The 24,207-nt window shown below is 63.2% G+C and overlaps 1 protein-coding gene across 1 annotated transcript in view; it reads left to right on the top strand.

Annotated features, from left to right (window-relative positions):
• The window catches only part of BAHCC1 (BAH domain and coiled-coil containing 1), a 56,664-nt gene extending 33,919 nt beyond the window's left edge, over nucleotides 1-22,745 (top strand). Inside the window, 25 exon segments of the mRNA XM_070390196.1 lie at nucleotides 56-847; nucleotides 850-1,803; nucleotides 2,102-2,210; nucleotides 2,510-2,718; nucleotides 2,845-3,003; nucleotides 3,244-3,455; nucleotides 3,635-3,968; nucleotides 5,060-5,905; nucleotides 9,855-10,054; nucleotides 10,197-10,333; nucleotides 10,937-11,047; nucleotides 13,193-13,313; nucleotides 14,136-14,427; nucleotides 15,176-15,358; nucleotides 15,458-15,753; nucleotides 15,963-16,070; nucleotides 16,165-16,309; nucleotides 16,398-16,512; nucleotides 16,607-16,682; nucleotides 16,802-16,910; nucleotides 17,656-17,775; nucleotides 17,952-18,128; nucleotides 18,232-19,403; nucleotides 19,527-19,763; nucleotides 20,369-22,745. Coding sequence (XP_070246297.1) covers nucleotides 56-847; nucleotides 850-1,803; nucleotides 2,102-2,210; nucleotides 2,510-2,718; nucleotides 2,845-3,003; nucleotides 3,244-3,455; nucleotides 3,635-3,968; nucleotides 5,060-5,905; nucleotides 9,855-10,054; nucleotides 10,197-10,333; nucleotides 10,937-11,047; nucleotides 13,193-13,313; nucleotides 14,136-14,427; nucleotides 15,176-15,358; nucleotides 15,458-15,753; nucleotides 15,963-16,070; nucleotides 16,165-16,309; nucleotides 16,398-16,512; nucleotides 16,607-16,682; nucleotides 16,802-16,910; nucleotides 17,656-17,775; nucleotides 17,952-18,128; nucleotides 18,232-19,403; nucleotides 19,527-19,763; nucleotides 20,369-20,575 — 7,421 coding nt within the window. The 3' untranslated portion in view covers nucleotides 20,576-22,745.
• Nucleotides 22,746-24,207: the final 1,462 nt, after the last annotated feature.

The raw sequence follows: 24,207 nt of genomic DNA, 5'->3' as shown, positions 1-24,207 counted from the left end.
GCCCTCTGGCCCCTGCCTTGGGCTTCCTGTTGACCTCAGCTCTCTTGGCACGCAGATAACTTCTACCTGCGCAACCTGCCCCCCCAGCCCACGCTCCTGCCCGCCAACCACAACTTCCCCAGTGTGGCCCGGGCTGCCCCTGGCCACCCCATCGGCTCCTGCAGCCGTGACCGGGGCGAGGCCAGCCACCTGCAGAAGGGCACCAAGGAGTTTGACCGCTTCCTCATGGGCAAAGAGAAAGCCGGCAAGGCGGTGGAGGGCAAGGAGCGGCCGGCAGCGGAGGAGGACGTCGCCCGGGGGCGGCACAAGCTGGTGCTGCCCATGCCAGGGGACTCTCATTGCAAGGAGGGCAGCATGGCCCGGGGAGCTTGTGAAGGCCGCCCCAAGCACCTGGCCTCCTGCCTTCTCAACACCAAGGTGCTCGACGGCGAGCTGGGCCGGTCTGCGCTGGCCAGCTGCGCGGGGGCCGTGCTGGGGCGGCCGGGTGTGGGCGTGCCGGCCTCTGGACGCTGCGCCAAGGAGGCGGCGGGCCCCTCAGAGCCCGGGCCAGCCTTCAGCGAGTGCCTGGAGCGGAGACAGATGCTGCACCACGCCGTGTCGTACACAGTGCCGTCCGGACTGCCCGCAGGGCCGCCCCCTCCCCTCAGCACGGCCGCAGCCGGCCCCTTCCCCTGCCTGCAGCTGCATGGGGGCCCGGATGGGCTCTGCCCCTTGCAGGACAAAGTCCCCCGGGACCTGAAGGCCAGCGGGCCCACCTTCGTGCCTTCCGTGGGACACCTGGCCGACAAGAGCCGCCCCTTTCAGGCGGCCGAGGCCTGTGCCGTGGTGGGTGAGAGCAAGGACCGGCACCTGAGGCGGCTGCCGCACCTGACCATGCTGCGCCTTACGGGGTCTCCTATGCCCACCTGAAGGCCGAGGGCAAGGGTGAGCGGCGGTCCGGGAGCTTCGAGGCGGCCCTCAACCCCCGACTGAAGGGCCTGGAGTACCTGGATAGTGCCGGCCCCGAGGCCCCCTTCCCCGGGCTCCCCAAAGCGGGTCTGGACAAAAGCGGCTACTTTGAGTTGCCTGCTCCCTCGCAAGACTGCGCCCGGCCTAATCACCAGGACCCACTGGGCGGGAAGGTCACCCAGGCCTGCTGCACTTTAGACAAGGCTGCCAGCAAGGAGACTCCTGTGGGTGCCCCCGGGGCCCAGAAGGTGGCTCGCATCCGGCATCAGCAGCACTTGGTGGCCCCTGAGGTAGAACCGGGGGGCAGCGGGGCTGAGGCCAAGCGCAAGTCTCTGGAGCTGGCGTCTCTGGGCTATGGCGGGCCGCCCCCGCCCCCGTGGAATGTCCAGTCAGGCCAGGGGGCCACCATGGCCATTGGCGAGGAGCGCAAGGCAGGCACCTATCTGGACCCCTTTGGTGGCACCCTGCAGCAGGCTGCCCTCCTGCCACAGGACCTGCCCACCCCGCCCGACGAGGTCTCGGCCATGAAGAACCTGCTCAAGTACAGCAACCAAGCTCTGGTCATTGGCCAGAAGGCGCCCTTCGTGGGCCTCGGGGGCCTGAAGGCCAGCTGTGCCCAGCAGGACGGGAAGTTCCCAGCCTCCAAGGGTGCAGGCCAGGCCCCGGGCGAGGTGGAAAGGCCCGACTGTGCCCGAAGCCGGGAGCATGATGCCACCCACAGTGATGGGGAGGTGCGGCAGCCGCCCGTGGGCATTGCGGTAGCCTTGGCCAGGCAGAAGGACACGGTGAGCCGGTCGGAGTCAGCCTACGGTGCCAACACAGGGCGGCAGGGCCGGGCAGCCCCCACCTTCAAAGGTACGGACCCTCCACGGAGAGGGAGGCAGGGGGTGGGGGTGTCACTGACTTGCCCCAGTCCACTCACCTAGGGCTCCCAGGGCTAGACCCCAGGCTTTCACGCCCATCACCTCCCCACATCTGCAGTTTTCCCCAGGGCTGAGCTGACCTGCCCTGCATCTTTCCCGTGAGGCTCACAGGGCAGGAGACCCCCTCAGTTCATCAGTCTCCTGGCTCGAAGTGGGGTTCCTGCTTGCTTTAGCTGTGGCTCCCCAGCCGACCCAACCCTCACCCCTTCTGCCATCTCCCACCCGTGCAGCTGGCGGTGGGCCCCGCTCCACCCACCCGCTGGACCTGGAGGCCGAGGAGGAGAGGGCCCGCCTGTGTGAGGACCGCCTGGGGCTCGCCGGCCGTGAACTGCTGCTGCAGTAAGAATCAGGCTGCACCTTTGGGCTGGGGACTGGGCCACGGCCCTGGGGGTGCCCAGTGGTGCCACATGGGATTAAGTGGCCACAATGTCAGGTTTTGTGACTTGTCTCCGGGCACAGCTGTGCACCCACCCCCAGGCTTTGCTGGGGTTTCTGCCCACTTTGAAGGGAGTTCTGCTAACTTCCCCTTGGCTAGGGGACCAGTGCTGGTACTGAGCGTGACCCCACAGGGTGGGGTGGAAGAGCTGGGCTGGGGTGGCTGGTTGTGCGGAGCCTTAACCCACCCCCATGATGGACAGGGACAACAAGGACCTTGTGGAATTCGCCCGGATCCACCCATCAGGCGGCTGTCCCGGGGACCTGGCCCCCCATCTCATGATCACCGGGGGATCCTCCCTGCAGAGCAGCCAGCTGGCCGGGGACCCGGCCCCCCATCCCCACCCTGCCCACCCTCCCTGGCTGCCCCGCACCCGCAGCCCCTCCTTGTGGATGGGAGGACATTCCTACGGTCAGTGTCTGAGGGCAGGTAGGGCACGGGGCAGGACAAGAATCCTGGTGGGCGTGGTGGTCAGTGCCGGCCCAGGGCCCTGTTTCCCGCTCTGCTCTGTCTGACCTCAGTGTCGTGTCTCCACAGGCCTTGGGCACCCTGCCCTGCACCAGAATCTGGCCCCCGGCTTCCCTGCATCCGTGCCCGGCTCCATGCCCCCCGTCTTCCCCCTCTCCCAGGAAACCCCCACACAACTAGTCATCCTGCCCTCTGAGCCCACACCCCACACGGCCCCCCATGCGCTTGGTAAGGGCCTCTCGGGCCAGGCTATTTGCATGTTTTGGGGGGGATCAGAAGTGGGTATGAGGAAGGGAGCAGCCCCCTTGGGTGCTGGGGAACGGGCAGCGAGGCAGGCACCCAGCCAGTGTCCGAGAGACAGGTGTGAGGTGAGAAGCGAGGGCTGGAGGAGGCCCGCTCGGTGGCTGGGATGTGGCCCGGTCATCCTGTCTCCACCGAAGCTGACCACTCTTCTGGCCCTGCCTACAGCTGATGTCATGGACCAGGCTTCTCTGTGGCCCCCCATGTACGGGGGTCGGGGCCCCGCCTCCCACATGCAGCACCCGGGCCAGCTCCCCGTCTACTCGCGGTCCCAGTTCCTGCGGCAACAGGAGCTGTATGCCCTGCAGCAGCAACAACAGCAGCAGCAGCAGCAGCGGGCCACTCAGGCCCTGGAGCTGCAGCGGGCCAGCCAATTCCAGGTACCCACCCCCTGGCCATGCCCAGCCAGGATCCAGGGCACCACCGGCTCCCTCTGTGCTTCAACCTGGTCCAGTCCAGGAGTCCCCACTGCCCACCCTGCCCCCGCCTCTGCCCTGCACCACAATGCCCTGAGCATTGGGGACCCCGGCTGGGCTGAGCCTCTGCCCCACCCCAACAGCAGAAGCCTGAAGACCACCACCTGGAGCTGGAGGAGCCCGCCCAGGAGAAGGCCTTGAAGTCCACCCACAAGCCAGTTGCCTTAACCCCCACGGCCAAGGGCACCCCCTCACCCGCCACCGCAGGCCCTGCCAAGCTGTCACCCTGCTGCCACTCTCCCGCCCCGAAGCCCCCCCCTGCCAGCTGCCCTACACCACCACCACATCCTAGCGCCCCGTGCACTTTATCCGTCTGCCCCACTGGCAGCCCTGGGCTAGGCTCCAAGCTGCCCGGCACCGAAGACAAGAGTGGGGAGGGCCAGCGCCCCAGAGCCGACCTCAACACGTTGGAACCAGGTGAGCGCGGGCGCACTAGGCTGGCCTTGGCCTGCCCCCCTCCACTCAGGCCTGTCACCTGCCTGGTGGGCTGAGCTGAGTGGGGACCAGGCTACCTGGCTTGGCCCCTGCAGGGCTGGCCTCACCTTCCCTGTCCCCCTGATGGGGCCTGGGACAAGGTGGCCTGTCCCCCTGCTCTTTCCCTTCCTCCCTCTCCGTGTCCTTCTGAGGGACCCATAGGGAAAGCACTTAGGGTCCCTGCCCCTGGCAGATGGGGCAGGGTGAAGGTCAGGCCCAGGCAGCCTGCACTGGAGCCTCAAGGATGAGAAAGCGCCTGGCCTGCTGGGGATGGTGGCAGGACCACGGGGCAGCAGCCATGAAGCTGGGCAACATGGAGCTCATTCTCACTGTGGGGGCCCGAAATGCCACGGCTTGGGCCCAAGGCAAGGAGCAGCAGCCTGTGGTGAAGGGTCCAGGCCCAGCCCGGCCTCTGCAACTGCCCTCCCGCCCACTGCCCGCCAACTCCCCACAGCTATTTGATTCTGTCTGAATTAGGCTAAGAGTTTACAGTGGAAGCCCATGTGGCAAACATAAAACCCGTCCCAGTTCCACAATAAGGAGGCTGAGCCAGCCGGTGGTGGTGTGTGTGTGTGTGTGTGTGTGTGTGTGTGTGTGTTTTAGACTTTTTTGCTTTCTTTTTTTTTATTGTAGTTAATGGGGCGTAATGCCTCCGACAGGCTGCCAGCTCGTTCTGGTTCAGGGAAAACTCTGATTCAAGTATCTTGTTTTAAAATCCCCCCTTTTCTGGTTAGCCACACCACACATGCCAGAGGTGGCCTCTAGGGACCCCCCCAGGAATCCCCCCATCCCGCCAAGGCTGCGGCAGGAACTGGGGAGCTCACAACCATCCTGATCGAGGAGGGGGGCCTGGGAAATCGCCCCTCCTGCCCCCGGTGCTCTTCTTCTGCCCCTTTCAACACACCGTGTCCCCATTCCTGCCTGGCACGTTTCACAGGCAGAGGGTTGGCTGGGGACCCTCCCCACCAGTGGAACCGGGGCGTTGGAGGCCACCCTTGTCCCCAGCTGCTCTCCTGACCGCTCCTCTCTTGCAGACCTGCCTCCCGGATACACGTGCCCCGCGGCGGCCAGCTCGGGCTTCTCCCTGCCCCGCAGCGTGCACTCATCTGACCTCTCGGACCCCAAAACTATGCAAACCGCCCCCCTGGGGCCCCAGCCTGAGCTGGCCAGGACGTTCCCGCCTGGGGAGCTCTGCCTCCGCAGCCCCCAGAAACTGGAGGAGCCTGGGCTGCCCTCAGGGACCAGGGAGGCCACCCAGGACCTTGCCACCATGCCCCACCCTGCCGAGCGGGGACCCCCGGGGAAGGCAGCAGACCCCAGTCCATTGGAGGGGCTGCAAGAACTGCGGTGCGGGGCTCTCCTCGAGGGAGGGGGCCCTGAGGCCTCTGGCCAGGCTGATTCTACTCAGGGAGGAGGGGCCCAAGAGGCAAGGACCACGGAGGAGGGGCGGGAGGAGGGAGAGCTGGGGCCCTCGTTGGGGGCCGGTCCCCAGGCCGCGGAGCAGCCGGCGAGGAGCCTGGGCGCCCTGGATCAGGCCGAGCCGGGCAAACAGCAAGCCCCTACAGAGGCAGAGGCGGAGGAGGTGGCCGAGTTCGAGGAAGCCGAGCTAGAAGAGGAGGAAGAGGAGCAGGACTGGGGTTCAACTCCTGACAACAGCCAGCTGCCCAGGGAGCTGCCCGGGCTGGACGCTCTGGTGGCAGCCACCATCAACCTGGGGGACCTGCCTGGCATCGGCCCACTGGACCCTCCGCCCCTCGCTGTCCCTGGGCCACCCAGAACAGCTCCCCTGCCCCGTAGCTCAGGGATTCATGGAATTGCCCTGCTCAGCGAGCTGGCCGACCTGGAGATCCAGCAGCAGAGGACTGAGCCAGCCCTGCAAGGTGAGCCCTATCCCTCCAGAGCCCCAGGAGCTGGACCCTCAGGCACAGACTCAGGGTCAACCTTCAGCCCCACTCAGTTGTCCCCACAGTGTGTCCCCGGGTCAGGAAACCAGGCAGGTGCGCCCACACCTCCAGCATCACGTCCAGCCCCACCTGCAGGTTGGGCCGTGGGGGCAGGGCCTCAGGGCCAGGCCTGTGGCCCCGATGGTGGTGTCAGGAAGACCCCTGGGATTCTCACGATGCCCTGGGGGGCAGGGGGTGTGCTCAAGGTTGTCCCCATTTTATGCACAAGGATGCCAAGGCCCACAGGTCGGGGGGTGGGGGGCCCAGGTCACTTACGATGATCTCACAGCCAGGAAAGGGAAGGAGAGATGGCGCTCTCTCTGCAAGCTATCTCCACCTTGGGTTCTGCAGCTCCCGAACCTGATACCTGCATGGGGTCCAGCTAAAGACACAGTGACCCTCGCCTCCCAGGCCCTGGGAGTAGGGGCCCTGGGGAGGTGAGGCCCCCTAAGCCTCACCAGGCCCCCAGAACTGACCTGCTGGGCAAGTTGCTCCTGGGCTCCCTGCATCCCACCCAAGGGTCAGGCCTCTGCTTAGGCCTCTCTAGCCCTTAGGTTCCCCCCCCGAGACTCCCCCCAGGCTCTCCCAGCTGGAACCCCAGGGAGGGCAAGGGGAAGCACCCCCAGCCAGGCACTGTACCCAGTCGACATTTATAGAAAGAACCCAACAACATCCTCAGCTGGGCTGCCCGTCTTCTCACCATAATGAAGCTCTCACAGCCCACAGCCAGCCGCCAGCACCTCTTGTGCTGCGTGGAGATAAGCGAAAGTTCTTGTTAATTTCCCCGAAGGCCTCTGTGTCACTCCTCCTGCTGTCTGACCAGAGGGGCCACCACTGTCCTGGTGAGGAGAGTGAGCCAGTGAGCCCTTGCTGGTCATGACCCCTGGAAAGGTGGGGTGGGGTGGCCCTGGGCAGGGGGCTCTCCTGCCCAAGTCACCTTGTGAGTGTGGCTGGCGTGAGGGTGCACTGAGCCGATGCCAAGCACCATGTGTATGGCCACCCGGTCTGTGCCTGTGAATGCCTGCTGGACTTGTGCCCATTCATTGAATGAAAGCTCACGTGTAGACCACGTGTGTCCCATTGTGGGGCGTTGCAGCTGCCAGTCCAGGCCAGGCCCTGCCGCCACTGCTGGGTCTCCACCCCACCTTCCCCTTCTGGAACCTGCAAGCCCCCACTCTCCCCTCTTGTTTCTCCCAAGCCCCCCACCCTCCCTTCTTAGAGCCCTCGGGACTTCACCCTCCCCTTCTGCCGCTCCCAGGCCCGCCCCTTCCCACTGTCCCAGTTAATTGGCCGGTCTGCACAGCCTCTCTGCTCTGGAGCTGTTCCCTACAAGCTCAGTGACTGCCTTGCCTGAAATTAATTAGGAAATCAGCTTGTTTTCGGAGCAAAAGGCAGGACTCACAGGAGAAGATGGGAGAAGAACATCCTGGGAACAGGCTGGGATGCGGAGGGGAGAGGGAGGGAAAAGATCCCAGAGGGTCGGCAGGGCCTCTCGCCCTCTTGTCCTTGAGTACATCCCCTTGAAGTACATCCCAGGCTGGGGAGAGCTGCTGAAAGCCCAGACGGGGACCCCTGAGAAGTGAGTGAGGTGGCAACCAGGCTGAGAAAGGTGACGTGGCCCCCGGCTCCATAGCCGGGCCCCAGGCCGTTCGCTCCCACGCTGGAACCAGCTCCACTCTCAACAGCGTGGGCCTCCAGAACCCTCACTGCCCCCACCAGTAGGACTTAGCCCAGGACCCTGGCTTATCCCCCATCTGGGCTCAAGTCCAGGGAGCTCAGTGGGCAGGCTGCCCAGCCCACAGACCTCCATTCCAGCTGGGACAGGAACTCAGGCCCCAGACAGAGTCCTGAGGTTGAGGAAGTCGGACACCTCTGGCCATTCGCTTGTCTGACCATGGATTTTTAGGCCTGCCTGCAGGGGCCCATCCCCGAGGCGCCCAGAATGCCCCACTCTGCACTTGGAGTGGCCACCAGGGGCCATGGTGCCCACTGCGCTTCCCATCTACCCAGGGATTTTGTGAAGCCCAGGCCCCGTCCCAGAGTATGGTTGCCCCTTCTTTCCTGAGTGACCCGCCCAGTTTACATGATGAGCTGAGACCCCCCCATTTTGATCCCTTTTGATCCCTTTTGATCTGCTACACTCCCTCCTCCCACCTGCTCCTGGCCCCAAGAGCCTCTACCAGCCTGGCTGGTTGGGAGGAAACCCAAGTCTTGGGCCTTTTCTGTACCTGTGGAGCCTCAACCTGCCTGGAGAGCCCAGCCCCACATCCCTCCTGGGACACGGGGTGTAGACCTGGAGGCTTGGCAGGTAGGACTATTGTTGTCTGCCCAGGCAGCTCCCTGAACTGGAGAGCAAGGCAAGGTCTCGTTTGGAGCCCAGAGAAGAGCCCAGCACCACCAGCACCCCTGCCATCTCCTTGAGCCCCCCATACCTGCCCCCCCCCAGAGCTCACCTGCAAAACTTTGCCATCTTAGCAGGCTTAGCCTGAGGAGTAAGTGAGAGGCAGGGAGGAACAGGGAGGCTTCCTAGCAGTTACAGTGACCTCAAGGGACAGGGAGACCCTGTGGAACTTTTAGCTGAAGTGGAATTTGCAGATACCAGTGCCCCAGCCTGAGGTAGGAGAAGAAAGCTCCCGCAGCCCCTCCACTGTCTTCCCAGGGCACCTTTGACCCAGCACCCCACCTCTGGCCTTGGCCCAGCACTGCATCCAGAGGGTTGAACTTCCGGTGTCCTCCTGTGCTTTGTCCTATCACTGAGACTGGGTCACCCTGATGGCTCCATCAAGGCTTTGACCGGGCACCTCCTCTATTGTAGTTATTCAGTGGGAAGTGTCTTTGAAATGATGTGATATCGCGTTCCTTTTCAAACGTTGGATTCACTCATTATTTATATCAGTGTAACTTGCGGATATTTATTCACTTCAATCTATTATAATGTGTCACTGTCACCATTTAATCTGGTGATTGAATTGTCTCAGGTTTGGCCCCTTCAGCTGGATCGTTCTCTGAGCACATCCTGTGTTCCCAGCTCATACCCAAACCCTCTTGGGCAATGTCCCCAAGAAGGCTGATGCCTTTCTTCAGAGGATATTAGAAGCCACGTTCAGGGTGTAGGTGTGCTCATTAGCACTGGGGGTGTTTGGGCTCTCAGGTCTTCTTCAGGGGCAGAACTGGCTGTGTGTTCTAGACGTCACGACTAACCACTATACACCTCTAGCCCTAGGGACACTATCTGACCCCATAGGGCTCATCCTGGCCGGTCCCTCCCCAGCTGTTGCTCATAGGATCTGCCCACCTGCGTGTGCCCTACCCCCACCCCCGTCTCTGCCCCCAGCCCCTCCCCATGGTTGTATTCAGACCCCAGTCTTCACTCCAGGCCTGTCTCATGAATGGATACTGCCCTCCACTGGCCGGGCTGTGACCCCACACTGGGCTGTCCCTCCCCACCCACCAGGGCTGTGACACTCCACGTTTTCATGAATCTGGAAGAAAGCAAAAATGCAAGGCAGTTGCTGTTAGAAGCGCAATGAGCCCTATGCCTTAACGAAATCGTTTGGTCACTGTCCTGAGGACTTGTGCCATTCCAACTGGCCTGGCCCGCGGTAGCCGAGGGTGACATCTCCCTCACCCAGAGCTGAAGCGAGGGCTAGGTGTCTGACCAGGGACCGTCTCATTGTTCCCGGCCGCCTCACCCTTGTCCTTGGCCTGCGTGTCTCAGGGAGCCGGACAGCCTATGGGTGAGGTGGTGGTATGGGGTGGGAGCATGATGCAGGCTGGGGGTGAGGGGCAGCCTGGGCTGCGCTGAGACGCAAGGTGACGTCAAGAGACTCTTTGAGGGACAGTGTGTGGCCTGCTGTCATCACACTGACCCTCCTGTCCCCTGCAGAGGAGGAGGAGGTGCTGGCCTTCAACCTGCAGCGCCTGGCCACTCTGGCCTCAGCCTGGTCCCTGGTCGAAGCCGCTAACCTGGACAGCCCCGCCTCCTCGGCCCAGCCCCCCACTGCTGACCCCTGCAGGGCTCCCACCCTCACCCCCCGCATGCAGATCCTGCGGCGCAAGGACACCTGGACCCCCAAGACCAAGCCTGTGAGTGGTAGGGGTCCCTGGTCGCCCCCATTGCCCACTGCCGTGACGGTGGGCGGGGCCTCGAGTGCCCAGGCTGGCTGCCCGCACACCCCATCGTGGTCCCCTAGCTGGGCTCACAGGCCCCTGTGCCCCTGCCCACTAGGTGTGCCCACTGAAGGCTGCCATCGATCGGCTGGACACACAGGAGGTGGAGATGCGCGTGCAGCTGGCGGAGCTGCAAAGGCGCTACAAGGAGAAGCAGCGGGAGCTGGCCCGGCTGCAGCGCAGGCACGACCATGAGTATGGCCCAGGCTGGCAGTGGGGTGGAGAGGGTGGGAGTGTGGCTTGTGGAGACGCTGCCAGTTCAGGGCAGAGGTGGGCACGGCCCAGCCCAGGGCCATCGCCTTGTGGCCGGGGGTAAACCTGTGTGTGATGGGCTGAGCAGGGGCCAGAAGGCGGGGGGCCTGGGAAGGTCTCCAGAGACAGTGGAACCATGAGGCAGTCACCCAGTAGAGAATCCAAGGTGCGGTACAGTGTGGGGTGGAAGAATTACGCAGCAGAGGCTTGTGCAGGACAGAGGCTTGTCCTTGGGTAGTGGGGCAAAGGGTGAGGGTAGAGAGGGGCCAGGGCAGGATTGGGCTTGGAGGGGCAGAGGAAATTCCAAATTTGTCATGGCAGTGGTGGCAGCTTACGTGACTGGTGTGTACAGGACGGCTGGAACTGGGAAGCAGGGATGGTAGGACCCTGGCTCAGCCATGCCCTCCACGGGCGGCCAGGCTCCCCAGGCCCAGTCTTGGGACAGCTGGCTCCCACCATACCCCCAAGGGCGGTGACCTCTGCTGGACACTTGTTAGGGAGCCAGGAAGGGCATCAACCTCTGACCACCCTTCCTGCGGTCCCCAGGAGAGACGAGAGCTCGAGGAGCCCTGCCAGGCGAGGGCCTGGCCGGCCACGGAAGCGCAAATACTCCAGTTTGCTGCCTGCCCTGCGCCCCAGTGACAGCAAGAAAGTCAAGTGAGTCCTGGGTGCAGGGGTCCCGTGGGGTGCCTAGGGCTGAGGTTACTCAATGAGGCTGGGCTGGCCCAGGTGGGGCTGGGCTCCTCTCTGGCTCCCGGGGCCGCAAGAGCCCCCCTCACAGCTTCTCCTGAAGACCCAGAACCCCAGGCCAGCCGTGGTGGTGAGTGCGGCGGTGTCCAGGGTCCTGAGCTCAGTTCATACAAGCCCCACCCCCTGGGCCTGGCACGTGGCCACACCAGCCCCACGCACCTGGCCGTGGCCAGGGCGGTGGCATACCCCCTGCCTGGCCCCAGCCCCCGCCCGGTCCCACGAGTGCGAGGCGGCGTTGCGTAAAAGCCTCTTTATCTGCACCGTATAGAGTCGTTGGTCACGCTGCGGTGCTGCGCACGGCTGCCGGCACGCGGTTATTATCCATTACCCGCCCGGCGCAGTCGTTGGCGCACTCCCGGGCCTGGTATAATTGTCCTTCTCGGCTACAAATTGCCTCTCCCGGCAGGCCCATTTGCATAAATCCTCGAGTTCCTCCAAACACGATTGGCGCGGCGTGTGCGCACTGCATCAATCCTGATGATTTGGTAATAATAGTTAAATCGGCACTAAATGGTTCCTTCAATTAAGACAGAGGCAAAAAATTAATCTCAGGGCTTTATGTCACAAAACATTAGCAAATGCCGAGAAGGTTACAGGGAGGGGAATTCGCCTCGGCTGCGGGCGGGGGAGGGGACGCACCATATGGCTGGGGGGAGCCTCCCGGCGCTGTCCCTCCACCCTGCCCAGGTGTCACCCGGAGGGGGCTCCAGGGGGCTCCCTTTGAGGACTAGCCAGAACTGTGGGGGCTGCTGGCTAAGGCCAGGGCCTGGCAGGGGGCCCTGTCAGGGATCCTCTTGTCAAGGCTGCCCCACACTTGTCTCAGACCCACCTGGCACCAAGCGCCAGCCCGAGCCTGGAAGCCAGGTCCTGGTGCTTGCGTCTGGCCACTTTCCCCTCTGACCTGAGAAAGCAGGCCCTGGTTGGCGGGGGAAGGAAACCAAAGCCAGGGCCCTCCCTTCCTAAGGACTGGGGTTCCCTCCCACCTCTCCCCATCTTGGGCTCCTCTCCACTTTCCATCCCTCTTCTGGGCCCCTACCCTGCAGTAGCTGCCGACAGTTGGGCCCAGGCAGGAAGTGGGAGGGCCAACGCCCGGGGGCCACGCGTGGCTGCGGGCCGGCTTCCTGGCTGGCCTCTCCGGGCAGGAAGGTAAAAGTTGACTTCTGGCCACACAAGGCCAGGGCTGGGTCAGGGCCCTCGGCCTCCATCTGGGACTCATTTTCATTAATGCTATGTGGGGAGGGAGAGGGCAGGTGAGAGGCCCAGCCCCAGCCCCTGTTTGGCCAAGGACAGAGCAGAGCTCTCAGCCTTATACCTGTGGGACACAGGGAACCAGGCTCAGAGTCAGCAGCTCCCAGGGCTCGGGAGCCGGGTTGGGGGAGATTCAGAGTCCCTCCTTTGAGACCAGGAATTGAAGGCAGGGACAAAGTTCTGAGGGGTCTGAGCCCAGCAGTGGGAGTCCCAGGGGCTAGGAGGCAGAGCCTGGGCACGAGTTTCTCTGGCCACTGCCCCCCCATCCTTTTCCTGACCGTGGTAGAGATGCCTCATGTGGACCCCATTCTCAGCAGACTTTCCTCACTCCCTCTTTTTTCCTAATTGCAGTAGCTGCTGGCCTTTGGACTCTTTAAGGGCCAGGCCGGGGACCGGCATGATCCCACCCCTACCTTGTAAAAAGGCACAGTGAAAGGCACCCCCACTTTCCAGGTAGAAAGACTGAGGCTACAGCCCAGGAGGCCACAGGCCAGGTCACACAGTGGCCCAGCTGGCTGCAGGGCCGTGGCCCCTGAGCAGCGGGCAGAGGGGGCCGACTGGGTAGCAGGTGCCCCAGGGGCTCAGCACTGGCTTGGCTCCCCCCGCCCCAGCAGTTCTGGGTGCTTGGAGGAGCCTGGCCCAGGGACACAGCCTTGGCCAGGAAAGAGGCAGGGCCCTCACAGGGAGAAGTGGGTCTTCAGCCTTAGAGCTGCACCGCACACCCTGCCCTGGCTGCCACCCCAGGGCCTGTCATGGGCACGAGGCCCAGGTGCCCAGGTGTGACCTCCGCCCCCGTGCTCCCAGGGCAGTGCGGTCTAGCCTGAGCCTGCTGTGTGCTGAGCTGCGGGGCGGCGATGATGAGCCTTCGAAGAAGCGAGGCCGGCTGGAGAAGGGCACCTACGTGGGTCTGCAGCCCGCGTCTGTGGTGAGTCCCCGCTGCAGCCTTCCCCTTGGACCAGGTGCAGGACGTCAGACAAACAGGACAGGGGGCAGGCAGAAGGCCAGCCCCAGGCTGAACACGCCCGCCCCGCCGCACCCCTAGCCACCACCCAGCTGGAGTCCCTTTGCTCGGATGAGCAGATGAAGCCCAGCGAGCTTCGTACGCCTCACACAGAGGCGGGCTCCTGAAGGTATGAGAGGAGCTGGTTGTGCTCCACGACACCCGCCTCCTCTGCTCGCTCCAGCGAGAGGGAAAGAGCGCGTGGGTGTCGTGGGTCACAGGACACGCTGCCCTGGTCACAGGTGGACGGTGCATACCTGCTGCGTACCTGGTGTAGAGGCTGGGCCAAGGACAGCTGTTCCTCCCTTGGGACGGGCTGCCCCCGGGTGCCAGGCCCCCCGTTCCTTCTCAGTGCAGTGGATACATCCTACCCCACTCCTATTATAGGGTCCTGGGAGGGACAGGCGAGAGGAGGGTCTGAGCCTGTTGTCACCTTGCCTGACCCTCCCCTAGCAGGAGGCTGGTCCCTGTCTCCAGGACAGGCACTTGGGTCCTTGGCCTCCCTCCCCAAACCTGAGTAGGTTGGGCGCCTGGAGAGGCTGTGAAATGGGGGATAGACAGGCCCAAGTTTAGACTCCACTGGGCGGGCCCTATGCCTGGGAGGCCAGAGCCCTCTCAGTCATTTTGAGAGGGCCAGGCCACCTCTCAAGCCTACCTACCACTGGTAGAAGGGTGGCCGGAGGTTGCAGGCCCATGGCTCAGGGTCGGGGTCCCCAGTGACTGCAGCCTCCACCTGCCTGTTCACAGGAGAAGGTTCGGTGCAAGAAGAGCAGCAGTCAGGGCGACCTGGCATCTGCTGTGGCCCACAAGGTGGCCCAGCTGAAGCCGAAGGTCAAGAGCAAGGGGCTGCCCACTGGCCTCAGCCCCTTCCGGCGGAAGGAGGCCACTCCAGGGGGTCGCATCCGGAAGAAGCTGTCACGAGCCAAGAATGCCAAGGCATCTGGGGCGGCCCGGCACCCACAGCCGGATGGTGGCATTGGCGGCAGGGAGGCACCTAAGTTCCCAGCCCAGCCGGCGGTGGCCGCAGCTCGTGAGGCAGGCAAGTTGTTGGTCCAAGCAGTGCGACCAGGACCTCCGCGCTCACTAGGGGCTGGGGCAGGGGGTGGTCAGGAGCTCTTGGAGTGTGCCGGACCCAGGGAGACCCTCTTGCTGGCCTAGGATGGATTCTCTGTGTCCCACCCCCATGCAGGGGGCCATGGGGAGGAAGCAGACAGCTGGATGCATCCTGGAAGGAGGGGTTAAAAATAGCCCTTCTGCCTGCTCCAGCCGGCCTTCCTGCCGTGTCCCGCCGGGTGACCTGGAGAGGTTATCTGGCCCCCAGCAGACACACATGTTCAGAGACAGGGGCCTGGAAAAATAGATCCTTCCTCTCTGCCAGCCCCTGCCCCCTCCTCCAGGTCCCGCCTGGGAAAGAACAAAGGGAAGGAAGAGGAAGCAGGAAGCCAGAGGGCATCTGGCAGGAGGACGAGGGAGGGAAAGGGGCTGCCCCCGGGGATGCGGACCCTCAGCCCTGCAAGGTGGGTGCCCCACTGTCCAGGACGTAAGAAAGGGAGATTGAGACAGAGAGAGGGAGGTCAGAGAGGCCATCCCTTCTCCTTCCTGGTCCAAACACCCTCACCTGGACACCTGGCCCAGGTGTCTGCCCCAAAGCAGCCCCCATGGGACAGTGACGGAATCTACTCGGCCCCCGACACATCCGCACACATGAACCATCCACTCCCCTAGCCGTACCCCAAAATGGCGCTGCTCTGGATGCCAAGTCACCTGGACCATCCACCTCCCCACAGACAGCGGCTCGGACAGTGAAAACTGTGATGGTCTGCTGGAGACAGAAGAACCCCCCAAGGAGCCCGGGTTGGTGCTACACGCTGGGGCCCGCATGGCTGTGCTGGGGCCCTCGCCCTCCTCCGTGGTCAAGATGGAGGCCAACCAGAAGGCCAAGAAGAAGAAGGAGAGGCAGAGCTTGCTAGGTACCCAGGGGGCCGGGGTGGACTGGGGCAGGCCGGGCCGGTAGGGGCCCTGGAAGGCAGCTGGGGCTCCTGCGACGCCTGCTCTCCCCCCCTCCCCAGGGGCCTGCCGCCTGTCCAGCCCCGAGAGTGAGGTCAAGGTCAAGCGGAGGACAGTGAAGACCAAGGTGGGCAGCAAGCTGGAGCGGGCCCCGGGACGCAGGCCCCCAGGTGGGCCCGGCAAGAAGAGGCCCAAGGCCAAGGGTGGCCTGCGGGCAGAGCCGGGGGCTGCGCCTGGCAGGGAAGCCCTCTGCGGCCCCGCCCGGGCCTTCACCTGCCACGAGGAGGGCAGCAGGCTGGCCAGCGAGCGCCTCAAGAGAGCCACGCGCAAGAGCACGGTGCTCCAGCCGGGGCTGCGGGTGAGGGCCGGCGGGCGCCCCAGGGTCCTGGGCTCGGCGGTGGGTGCTGGATGTGGAAAGCCTTTGGGGACCCTCACCCCACTCTCCTCTACTTGCTACACCAAGTCACACCCTGGGACTCATACTCGGGGTCTGTCTGTGTCACTCCACGGGCACACTGGGGGCAAGGAGGTGTGTACCACCCTCACCTCACCCCTCTCCTCCGACAGCGGAAGAACGGGGCCCTGTCCATCGCCCTGTCGCCCCGCAACGCCAAGGCCATCCTGGGGAGGGGCCGGAAGGCGGGCAAGGTGAAAACCAAGGCCGTTGGCAAACAGGTAGCATCCCTGCCCCCAACCCCAGGAGACCGACCGGCCTTGATCCCCCCACCCCCCAACCCGTCCCAAGGGAGCTGACCCCTCTGGCCCCCAGGGCAAGGGCCGGGCGGTAAGTCGGCTGCTGGAGAGCTTTGCCGTGGAGGACGACTTTGAGTTTGAGGACAGCAGCTGCCTCTCGGAGGACGAGGAAGAGGAGGAGGCCAGTGGCCCCCTGAGCGCCGAGCAGAGCGCCGCCCTGGGTGAGCGGCCAGGAGCGGGCACAGAGCATCAGGGAGGGGCGGTGGTAGGCAGGCGGGGGGCCGGGCACTGACGCCCTGGTCTCCCCAGCACGCTCGTGCACCATTCATAAGGAGGACCTGCAGGACGGGCTGCCTGTGCTCATCCCCAAGGAGGACAGTCTGCTGTACGCAGGCAGCGTCAGGACCCTGCAGCCCCCCGACATGTGAGGCCCCAGCGTGTGTGCAGGGAGGGCTGTGGGCAGAGGGGTCTGCAAGCCTGTCTCATGCACCTCTTGCCATGCACCCCCCCACCCCCAGCTACAGCATCGTCATTGAGGGAGAGAGAGGCAACCGGCAAAGGATCTACTCTCTGGAGCAGCTGCTGCAGGAGGCGGTGAGCGGACAGCCCCTGCTCGGCTCACCACCCCAGGGAGGTGGGCCTGACGGCACCCAGCCCCTCCTGGGCACCCCTTGGCCAGCCCGCTCACGGCTGCCGAACTACTGTTCCCGCAGGTTCTGGATGTCCGACCACAGTCCAGCCGGTACCTCCCGCCTGGCACAAGGGTCTGTGCCTACTGGAGCCAGAAGTCCCGCTGCCTGTATCCAGGCAATGTAGTGCGAGGTGAGCGCCACCCGGGGACCCCCACCGAGGCCTATCAACTCCTCCCCTCAGGCAAAGCTACAGACCAGAGGCCCCTCCAAGACCCCTAGGGTGCCGGGGCGGGGGAACCCTGTCTCTCAAGCAAGGCTTCCTACCAGCCCTGCTTCCCAGGCCGAAGCGGGTCGGATAAGACAGATGATAACCTCAGCTCCTTGGTCAACAGGAAAAGGCGAGGGGCTGCCTAGGTAGGGACAGGGTGGAGCTTCTGGCTGACCAGAAGGCCTAGCAGAGAGGGGCCCCAGAGCCCCGGACCTGAGGGTTATGAACTGGTCACCTGGGCACTGGGGTGAATCCTTCCGCTCCCTGCTCCCCTGGCACAGGATGTGGGGACCCTGGGGTCGGACAGGTGGGTGGGCAAATTGGCTGGCAGGCCTCAGCCAGGCATGTGTCTGCATCCGTGAGCCTGTGCACAGGGGGAGGTCGGGGGCCCTGTGTCCCTGCGTGTGTGCCCTGGGATGCCGGTGATGGATGGCGGTAATATTGCCTCTCTGGCGACACTTCAGGAGGTGGAGGGGAGGCGGGCTGCTCCTGGCTGCCACGGCAGCTCCAAGGTCAAATGTGATCAGGGAGCAGAATGTCCCAGCATCATTTGTCAGGCGCTCTGGAGCCCATCCCATCATTCTCCTGTCCCGGCCACCCGGCCACCTGGGAGAGCCTCTTGGGCACGGAGCGGAGGGCAGTATGCTTAGGTGGGCTCTGTCTACAGGTGCCTCCAGTGATGAGGAAGAGGACCTGGACTCCGTGGTGGTGGAGTTTGATGATGGGGACACTGGCCACATCGCTGTCTCCAACATCAGGCTGTTGCCTCCGGACTTCAAGATCCAGTGTGAGCCCCGGGACCCTCTAGGGTGGCGTTCTTCCTTCCTGGGTCAGCCCATACAGCTGGAGTTCGGCGGGCTTCTTCTGGGTCCAGACATAGGCTCCCTGGTCTCCCAAGAGGAGACTCACGGGGAAGAGGTCGCCCCAGCGGCACAGCACTGAGGCCCCTGGTCCACCCTGCAGGCACAGAGCCCTCGCCAGCCCTGCTGGTGTCCAGCAGCTGCCGGAGGACCAAGAAATCTTCCTGTGAGGCGCCCCCGCCCAGTGAGGCCACTGCTCCCAGCCTGTCTCCTAAGGCTCATGACGGGTCCGAAGCCTCAAAGACCTCCGGGAAGAAATCCACAGGCAAAGACAAAGCTGGTACTCACAGGACCTCGGGTGGGGAACTCCCTCAGGAGTTGGGGGGGGGTGGGGAGGAAGGGTGGGCAGGTGGTTTTTCTGACTCTACCTGGCCTCTCCCCAGGCAAAGCAGAGCTCCTGACCTCTGGTGCCAAGCCCCCCGCCGGTGCCTCAGACCACTTCTTGGGCCGCCGGGGCAGCCCCCTGCTGAGCTGGTCAGCGGTGGCGCAGACCAAGCGGAAGGCAGTGGCCGCAGCAGGCAGCAAGGGGCCGGGCATGCTGCAGAACCTCTTCCAGCTCAACGGCAGCGCCAAGAAGCTGCGGGCCCGCGAGGCCCTGTTCCCCATGCACAGTGTGGCGCCACCCGTGTTCGGCAACGGCTTCCGCGCTGACTCCTTCAGCAGCCTGGCCAGCTCCTACGCGCCCTTCGTTGGCGGGGCTGGGCCTGGCCTGCCCGGGGGTGCCCACAAACTGTTGCGGGCCAAGAAGGCCGAGGCTGAGAAGGGCGGGCGGCGGCGGGCGGGCAGCGAGTTCCTGGTCAAGCTGGACCACGAGGGCGTGACCTCCCCCAAGAGCAAGAACTGCAAGGCGCTACATGCTGGCGACAAGGACTCGGGACCCAGGCCAGGGAGGCCCCTGCCCAGCCCCAGCTACGGGCACCCGGCCCTCATGGGCAAGGACAGGAAGGGGCGGGCGCCCGTCCACCCGCTGTCCATGGGGCTGGCGCTGCGCAAGTTCGCAGGCCAGGCTGAGTACCCGCTGCCCTGCGACAGCGACTGCCACAGCTCCTACTCAGACGAGGAGGAGGACGGGCCTGGCCTGGCACCCGGCGTGCCCTCCCGCTTCCTCGCCCGCCTGTCCGTGTCCTCCTCGTCCTCGGGTTCATCCACCTCCTCCTCCTCGGGCTCCCTGTCCACCTCCAGCCTCTGCTCCTCGGACGACGAGGGCTCTTCCTACACCTCGGATGAGGAGGACCCCACCCTGCTGCTGCAGACATGCCTCACCCACCCAGTGCCCGCCCTCCTGGCCCAGCCCGAGGCCCTGCGCTCCAAGGGGGGCGGCCCTCACCCGCATGCCCAGCGCTGCTTCCTGTCCAGGGCTGCCGTGGCCAGTGGGGGAGCGGGCGCGGGCCCCAGCGGCAACAGACCCCGGCTCAAGCGCAAGGAGGCCCTGAGCTTCTCCAAAGCCAAAGAGCTGTCCCGGAGGCAGCGGCTGCCCTCCGTGGAAAACCGGCCAAAGATTTCAGCCTTCCTGCCCGCCCGGCAGCTCTGGAAGTGGTCGGGGAACCCCACGCAGGTAGGTGGGCCTGGCCTGCGCAAGCGCCCTCAAGATATGCCATCTGTCTCTCCTGCACACTGTCTCTCTGTCATTCCGGCCTGTGTCCCCTGCCCACCCTGTGCCCCTGGCTGTCTCCTGCAGAGGCGTGGCATGAAGGGGAAGGCCAGGAAGCTGTTCTACAAGGCTATCGTCCGGGGCAAGGAGACGCTTCGCATCGGGGACTGCGCAGTCTTCCTGTCGGCCGGGCGGCCCAACCTGCCCTACATCGGCCGCATCGAGAGCATGTGGGAGTCGTGGGGCAGCAACATGGTGGTGAAGGTCAAGTGGTTCTACCATCCGGAGGAGACCAAACTGGGGAAGCGGCAGAGCGACGGGAAGGTGGGGCCGCCTGGTGGGGGCAGGGGTCCTGGGGGTCTGGGCAGGCTCAGAGTGGGGGGCCTTGGGAAGAGGTATCTTAGCAAACTAGCACCAGTGGGAAGAAGGGGAATGAACATCCCCCCTCCCTGTCCCCACACCTCAAGGCGCCAAGGGTCACACGAGCCCCACAGGGAGTAACATGGCTGAGGGCTCAGGCCTAGAGCCAGGCCACCTGGATCCCTCCCCGACTGCTTCTATGACTCCTAGTGGAGTGGGTGACAGTTTCACCTCGTGGGGGGCTGTGACCCACGGCAGCACGTAGCACCAAGCAGGTCCTGCCCTCAGCAGTGCCCCCTACAGCAGACCTTCTGGTCCCTGCCTGCCCAAATCAACCTAAGACCCTAAACACCCCCAGCACACTGTCCTGTCTTCCCTGAGAACCGTGTTTGCAGATGGTGCAGAAAAAAGTGTTTCTCCCACTCTGCCCGCCTGCTGGGGCTCCAGGCACTGGCTCCCGCGCCACACGGTTACAATCCTATCCAGAACTGAGGGTCCTGGGGTTGGGTGGGGTGTGCTGTCCCAGGCCAGACCTGACCCCGGGCGCTCCTTACCCCGCTCCCCGGCAGAACGCGCTATACCAGTCCTGCCATGAGGACGAGAACGACGTGCAGACCATCTCCCACAAGTGCCAGGTCGTAGGGCGCGAGCAGTATGAGCAGATGACACGGAGCCGCAAGTACCAGGACCGACGGGACCTCTACTACCTGGCGGGCACCTACGACCCCACCACGGGGCGCCTGGTGACAGCTGACGGCGTGCCCATTCTGTGCTGACTCTGCGCGGATGGCCACAGGTGACCCACCCACCCAGCGGTGCCCGGCGTGCAAGCCACAGGCACAAGAGGACGCAGCCCCACGCTTCTGAGTAGGAGGCTGGCCCACACCTCGGAGGGGCGAGTCTGAGCAAATATGCAAACCCACCAAGGCAAGATCCAGGCTTTTTTTTATTATTATTATTTTCCCTGGAAAGCGAGAGAGCTTTTAGGCGTCGGAACCCAGTCCCATCCGTCTGCTGCGGAGGGTCAGCCGTGCCCCCAACTGGGACCCGCCGGCCCTCTCTGTTTTCCCGCATCGGCAGTTCACGAGAGATTAGAATCCAAGCCATATTTTCCCTAGTACCTCCGACTGTCTCCCACCAGGGAAAGCAGAAATCAGGTGTGTTGTCTATTTATTTCTCTATGTAAATATTGTATTCCTTGCGGGGAAGTTTTATGGAAAAAAGTGGAAAAGGATTTTTTTTTCCCCACACGCGTGACAAGGGTGTGTGTGGGTGAGTGTGTGTGTGTGTCTGTGTATGTGTGTGTGTAGAGATTTTGTTCTGGGGGGTTTTCTTTGAAAATGCACTGTTTTCCTCAGCCTAGCTGAGTTCCAACTGGGGCGTCTGTGACGACAGAGGCAGCTGGGGCGTGGTCTAAGGGGCCAGAGGCCACAGGAGGGATCAGACAGAACCCTAGATTATACCTGCTGACCTCTTGGGGGGACTGTCTAAGATGGAAGTCACACTCGAGTTTATTTCCTTTTAATTCATCTCCTGGGAAAAAAGTATTGGGGGAGGTTGATGATAAGGGTCCCTCGGTGGGTAGAAGGGAAGCCAGGAGCAGGCTCCCCAGCCCAAAAGTGTGACTGCAGCCATATGTATCTTACCTCTGTTTATAACAAAGCAAAAATGAACAAATGTTTCAAACTATCAATATGAAAGGGTGATGTTTTGATTTTATTTCCTGAATATTCCAAGTAATTTCTGATTTCCGTTTCAATGATCAGCTTGCCCAGCCTCCACCCTGAGCAGGAAAGGAACTGGCCCTCCCCAGCTCACGTGGAGGTTTGCGGGCCTTTTCTGCAGCCACTTGGCAGGGCTGATGGCCTGGCAGGCTAGTGCTTGGGGCCCAGAGCAGGGTTCCTCCTGCCCACACCCCAGCCTCGGGTACAAGGAGCGCTGCTCTGCCCAGCGCCGTAACTACTGTTGTGCTGCATGGGTGTCCCAGACCCTCAGCACCACCCCAGTAACCCCGGAGAACACGTCACCCTTCGCTTCTCCTGAGGCCAAGAGGGACAGGCAGGGCAAGCCAGGCCCATGACCCAACAGCCCTTCCCTCCCCCACAAGAAACGCACTGAGGGCTCCATGCTCCCATGTCACACTGAGGGTCCCCTGGCCTCACTGAGAGCCCCAGGAAGGCCCCCCAAGTTAGCCACTGCTCCTTCGCACGGGCTCTTGTGTGACCCACAGACCCACACCAGGTACCTGGGAAACAAGTCGGCGGGTGCCTGGGCCCCCTTTTCTTTGCAACCAGGAAATCACCCCGCCCACCCAGAGGGCCCCTCCCCTGCCCTGGCGGTTCCAAGGAAAGTACAGGGACAGGGAGGGGTTCCCCTGCACCCCAGCTATCCTCTCCCACCCCAACTCTCCCCTTTGTCTCGGCTCGAGTGCAATATTTCATTCCTGGTGGTCGTCCTGGAGACGGCGGCCAAGGTCCTGCTGGCGGCTGGGGAAGTGGAAAGATGCCTTGGAGAGGACACGGCCAGTTGCCAAGGCGCATGTGGGGAAGGTCCAGCCGCGGAAACCAGAACCTGAGGCTACTTCCAACCCCAGTCTGCAAGGCAGGAAGGAACAAAACAGGCAGCCTTTTCTTGGCCCTCCCGCCTTCCCATCGGTTCTTCTCCCTCGTCTGTGGATTTCTGTCCTTTGCTTTCTTTTCCCATCCCCTCTGTCCGTGTGCGCACGGACAGCGCAGCCCTGCCCCGTGGTTAAACCTGGCAAAAGCACGACTCATGTAAATGTGTAAACTAAGAGGATGGTTGATTTTTTTTTTCAATGTAAACACTAAAAACAAACAAACAAAAAAAATGCAAAGGTTTTATGAACAGCAAACTCTATGTAAAGGCATTTTAGTATTAAATTTTTTATTGATAACTTGCTTAAGAATAAATATATAAACTATTGTACAGGTTTTCAGTGGTCCAGAATCCTAACTGCACCCCAGTGTCCAATGTGTGTGTTCCAAAGGGACTCCCTGGAGGCCCCAGAGGCCGGGGTCTCAGCAGACAAGGGACTAGGGCAACGGCAGGCCTACCCTGCAGCAGCCTAGCACAGCCTAGAATTGGGGGGCTGGGCCTTTGAGAGACACATGCGACCAAAATGGCTTTGGAGTGACCTTGGCTTTGAGACACACCCCTGCCAGGACAAGGGTCCCTCTCTTGATAGATCTCTCCCAAGGTGGGTCAGATGTCCAGCCTGAACATGTGGCCAGGCCGGGTGCCCCTGGAAGGGAGGAGGGAGAGGTACAGGCATGGGAGAAAAGGTGGTCCCCAAAGTGGAGGGGAGGGGTCTGGGCAGACCGGACAGCAGACGCTCTCTCCTCACAGAAGGCAGGAATTTACTCATTTGACAAATATTTTCAGCTATGCAGGAGTTACACTCAAACAGCAGTCCTGATTGTTCAATGGATGGTTGGCCCCCATCAGGGCCTGGGGGATGTTGGGCAGGGGTACATCTCAGTGTGAGCCCTCCTTCCAGAGAGCTCTGCTCAGTGAGGCTGCAGCCCTGAGGGCCCCCCAGGAACCCTAGCTAGGGGGGCGCTGTTTTCCCTCCACCTCTAAGACCTCCTGGGGAGGACCCCTTCAGCTGAGACTGGGACCCCAGTGAGGGGAGCTCAGGTCAGGGCAGAGAAGTGTGGGTAGTGGGGCTGTGACCCCAGGGTTGTCAGGAGCTGCGAGCCATTCGCACAGGGGCACGCACACGCTGCCAGCCCATCCACTCTGGGGCTGCCCCAGGCCAGCCCTGACCATGCCCTGTTCCCCTTTCTCATTTCCTCCGCGGGGGATGATTCAGTCAGAGAGAGCAGACCCCTCCCTGGGGTGCAGAAGGCCCAAGGCCATGTGACCAGCCAGGTGTGACAGGTGAGGCCTGACAAGTTCTTTCCTTGGGCTGGCCCAAGTCCATAAAGGAAGGTGATGAGAACGGGGCTCCTGAGCACGAGGCCTGGGGCCGCGAGAAGTTGGGACAATCAGTCCGAGCTCCGGGTTCAGTCATGCCTGAAGGCAGACAACCTAGCCCTTAGATTCACCGAGTACATGAGTCAGCAGCCCCCACCCCGTGCAGGTCTCCAGCTGCTCAGGAGGGAAGCCCAATTCCAAGGGCTGCAGCAGGGAGAGGAGAGGGCAAGCCCAGAGGAGGCCTTGGGGACTAGGATGAGCGGCAGAAGGGGTCTGAGCAGGGGAGTGCTAGCTGACCATGGTTTCCGGCTCAGAGACCCTCCATAGTCTGGGGAAGGGGGGACTGGGCAGAGACCCCTGTGGGCCTGAAAGTGCCTTTGGTTATGTGCTGAGGCCGAGTCCAGGCAGGACCATGGCAGGGAACAGGGAGGTGAGGAACATGGCTGGCTGGTGGCCAGGAGGTACAGAGGGG

Source organism: Bos mutus, chromosome 19 (genome assembly GCF_027580195.1).
Source record: "Bos mutus isolate GX-2022 chromosome 19, NWIPB_WYAK_1.1, whole genome shotgun sequence".
Classification (NCBI taxonomy): domain Eukaryota; kingdom Metazoa; phylum Chordata; class Mammalia; order Artiodactyla; family Bovidae; genus Bos; species Bos mutus.
The sequence above is the reverse complement of the archived record's forward strand: the minus strand, read 5'-3'. Positions and strand labels throughout refer to the sequence as shown.